The sequence below is a fragment of the Drosophila miranda genome, assembly GCF_003369915.1.
Source record: "Drosophila miranda strain MSH22 chromosome Y unlocalized genomic scaffold, D.miranda_PacBio2.1 Contig_Y4_pilon, whole genome shotgun sequence".
In the NCBI taxonomy this organism is placed as follows: Eukaryota; Metazoa; Arthropoda; class Insecta; order Diptera; family Drosophilidae; genus Drosophila; species Drosophila miranda.
This window is the reverse complement of record NW_022881636.1, coordinates 1,312,329-1,315,642: the sequence shown is the minus strand read 5'-3', so window position 1 is coordinate 1,315,642 and position 3,314 is coordinate 1,312,329. Positions and strand designations below refer to the sequence as shown.

General features: G+C 48.7%; 1 protein-coding gene across 1 annotated transcript; it reads right to left on the bottom strand.

The window, feature by feature from the left end:
• Positions 1–1,373: 1,373 nt before the first annotated feature.
• On the bottom strand, positions 1,374–2,607 carry LOC117194928. The gene is made up of 5 exons (XM_033399391.1): positions 2,323–2,607; positions 2,100–2,257; positions 1,900–2,019; positions 1,713–1,859; positions 1,374–1,641 (listed from the first exon to the last, which is right to left on the bottom strand). Exons 1-5 carry the CDS (start codon positions 2,605–2,607, stop codon positions 1,374–1,376), a joined length of 978 nt encoding a protein of 325 aa, XP_033255282.1.
• Positions 2,608–3,314: the final 707 nt, after the last annotated feature.

Genomic DNA, 3,314 nt, shown 5'->3' with positions numbered 1-3,314 from the left:
TCACACTGGGCTTAACTTTGTATTATAATTGGACATCCCATCGTATTTATGTATATATTAAGCCTATGTTTTGTGTTTGTATGGGGGTTTCTTTCATTGTCCTCCTCACAGGACAAGTGTCTTTTAATCAAATTACAATTGGGGTTAATTTAATAAACTCTCACTTTCTACCTTTCACAGGAGCTGTTCTTTCTTTCATGTGTGTCCTGTGGCTGTTTTAACTGTGGCTGGCGCTGTGCCACTTGCAAATAATTCACTTTCTTTTGCTGCTTGTAAAGAGTGTGCGGTGTGTGTGATTATGGGTTACGTGTTCGAGTGTCTGTATGCTACGGGTGTGGATGAACATTATTGGATTGCATTGAAAGAACTGGTAGCTTAGAAATAATGTATCGGCACTGGCGTTACGTTGCCTAAACGTAACGCCCAAGAGAACTAGTCCTCTGATCTACTATAATTGTTGAATACACGTTGCTTAATCAGACGCACCAACTGTGCATAATTTTGTAAATTTTTTTTTGGGAGATATTTCTTTAAACTTTTTTTTCTTGAGTTTTGCCATTTTTAAAGTCTATCAAACAAAATTTAGAGCTGAACTGCGTAAAAGAAACAATTTAGAAGAACTGAAAAAGCCGAAATGGAAACGAGTAGAAAAACGATGTTTCTTTTTTTGAACACCAAACGCTGGCACGGCCCTGTTCGATGCGATTCGGCTCTGATTGGTTCCGCTTTAGCTTGAGATCGGTCTGATTTGGCCAACTGATTTGGGGAAGCAGGAAAGCGCTCCCGATTTGCAATAACAACTAGTAATACACGCATATATACGGCATGATATATATGTAGGCAATGGTAAACGAAAGACAACTAGTATTCCCTGGGGGTTGGTGGTGTGGTTGTATTGCGCCCATGTCGAGCAATCGGAACCCAGATAGGACTGGGCTGAGTTCCTTCGCTGAGGTGTGTGTGTGTGGTGTAGTGTGGTGCTGGTTTTTGTACGAACATATTTGCTTTCTAACTTATTTCCCAAATTGATTTTGATATTCCTAAATTCCGGGATCCTAACTGAATCCCTCTCTCCACGTCAAGGTCCCTCAAGTGTGCTGCTGTAGGTGTCTATGTGAGTGTGTGCGTGTGGGATGGGCTACCACTGCGCCGTTTCTATCTCCGGACTACGAACGCCGCTCAGTAGACAATGAGCAGGTTGTTCTCATTGAAGCCGGCGGAGTGTCCGGCGTTGCGTACAATGAAACAGGATCCATCGAAGTGCATGCGCTTCTCATTGCGACTACAAAGGACAGAACAGAACGGAAGTTAGCAGAGCAGGATGACGGGCGAGGGGGAGGGGGAGGGGGAGGTTGAGAGCAACGGTTTGACACTCACCGAACAAACAGATGCGAGGTCTTGCCCAGAGAGGCAGTGCAATGGATGCCAGGTGTGGTCAAAGTGGCCGATCCATTGCCGGGACTGGTGCGAATAAAGCACTTGTTGTCCACACGAGTGACCTTCACCAGGCCATCGGCTGCCTGGGTGATGCGAAATCCGTTTATGTCATAGATCTCAGTGCCATCCTCGGTACAGTTGTAAGCTGAATTGGCAATCACGTCATGGGCTTCAGCCATATAAGAGGGACCATGGCGCGAGTCGCTGCGAGAAGTTCGGGAATTAAATCGAAATTAGCCAAATAAGAAGCGATGCAATTGGCCGGGGGGACTCACTCATAGAACACTGCCAGGGTGTAGTCCTTGGTCAGATCGGTGAAAGTGTAGGTTGTGGTGCGCGTCCCGGCTGTGTCCACCAGGTAGATGAGAGCGCCCGCCTCGCTGGTGAAGCTCACACCCTTGTACCACATCTTGGCATAGCGACTGTAATGGGAAGATAATTCAAAGGATTCAAATATGCCACGTTGGGGTAAGGGCCATTCCCTTCATGCCCTTCATGCCGTCGTAGGTGCGTGATAGAGCAACTGCCACCATGCTGCGCTGATTGAGCACGCACACCGCCTTGTCCAGAGTCATGTCAATGCTGCCCCATGCAAAGAAAGGTATTAACGTTAGGGGTCGGTCTTAAAGAAGAGCCAAGGGGCTGGGGGCGTCCACACTCACCGCACGCCATCGCGGAGGCGCAACTGGATGGTGCCGTTCGTCATGGCAATGAGTCCAGAGCCGGGACATGCCGGCGGTGTGTGGTTCTCGAGCTCGAAGTTGCGTGTGCTGCTCACGCGTGCCAAGGCGTATGGTGGAGGGGGCTTTGGAGACGGCAACTGTTGGGAATTCTGAGATTGAGCATAGAATCGGCTAGATTTACAGATATGCAGGAGCCCCTTACCAGGCAGTAGTTCTGCTCGTTGTCGAAGCCATAGGTGGGCGTGGCATTGTAGCGCCCTGTGAGTGCCTTGCCGTTGTGCGCCATTTTGCCAGCGTCTATTTCCTTCATATTCCCTGGCCCGTACTGGGGAGGGTTGGAAATGTGTATGCCCGGCAGTTGGACGTATGGACGGGCCGACTGACTGCCGACGGGGTAATTGGCGCACTCCTTGAATATGCCGCTGTTGATGGTGTTGGTGCCAACGGTGGCGCTGCTAGCGAGACTGGAGCTGCTGCCGCGATCCATGTGGCCCACGGAGTCCGTGCCGGAGGACAGCGAGATGTTGCTCATGCGTTGGGACAGCTGCCCCCAGTCATGCCGACACGCAAGCTTGCTTGCTAAGGGAGGGGGATGAGAAGGCGAGAGGTAGTAGCGGAAGTTAGATCCGGAAGGAAATGAAGAGGTGAGGAAGTGAAAGTGCCAGAAAATAATTGAATACCGGCAGGAGAGAAAACGACAGATACGAGAGAAAGTGTCAGCAGCGCAGAAATCGAATGACTTTGCAACTGTTGCTAACATTCTGTCGACATTCTGTTAACGCATGCATATACATACATACATACATATATGTATTTACATACGTGTGTGCGTTTTTCCCAATTTGCATTTGATTTTTATAGAAATTAACCAAACTATTTTGAATCGTATTAGAAGAGAAGAGAAAAGGGGGGGAATAGAGAAGGAAAATTCGAATATTAAAGTCGGAAAGTAAGAGAGCAATGGTGGAAAAGAGCGAGACGGAAAATAAGAAGGTCTGAAATAACAGGAGAGGGCAATGAGGTGATGTGGCAATGCTGCTGTTGCCGAGCTGTTAAGATTGCGGCGGCTGTTAGGTTAGGTTAGGTTAGGTTGAGGCGGCTGCCGGGCTCGCTCGGAACCCGTCACACTTAGGTCGGTTTCGGCCCGTTGTGATACCGCATAGGATCATTTCTTCCTGCGTTGTGAGACTTCCT

Excerpts from the sequence above, each read along its gene's own strand:
- LOC117194928 (XM_033399391.1), bottom strand. The coding sequence starts at position 2,607 with ATGGATCGCGGCAGCAGCTCCAGTCTCGCTAGCAGCGCCACCGTTGGC. Across the intron at positions 2,258-2,322 it reads ACGAGCAGAACTACTGCCTG|TTGCCGTCTCCAAAGCCCCC; the intron begins GTAAGGGGCTCC and ends AATTCCCAACAG. Across the intron at positions 1,642-1,712 it reads ACCCTGGCAGTGTTCTATGA|CGACTCGCGCCATGGTCCCT; the intron begins GTGAGTCCCCCC and ends AACTTCTCGCAG.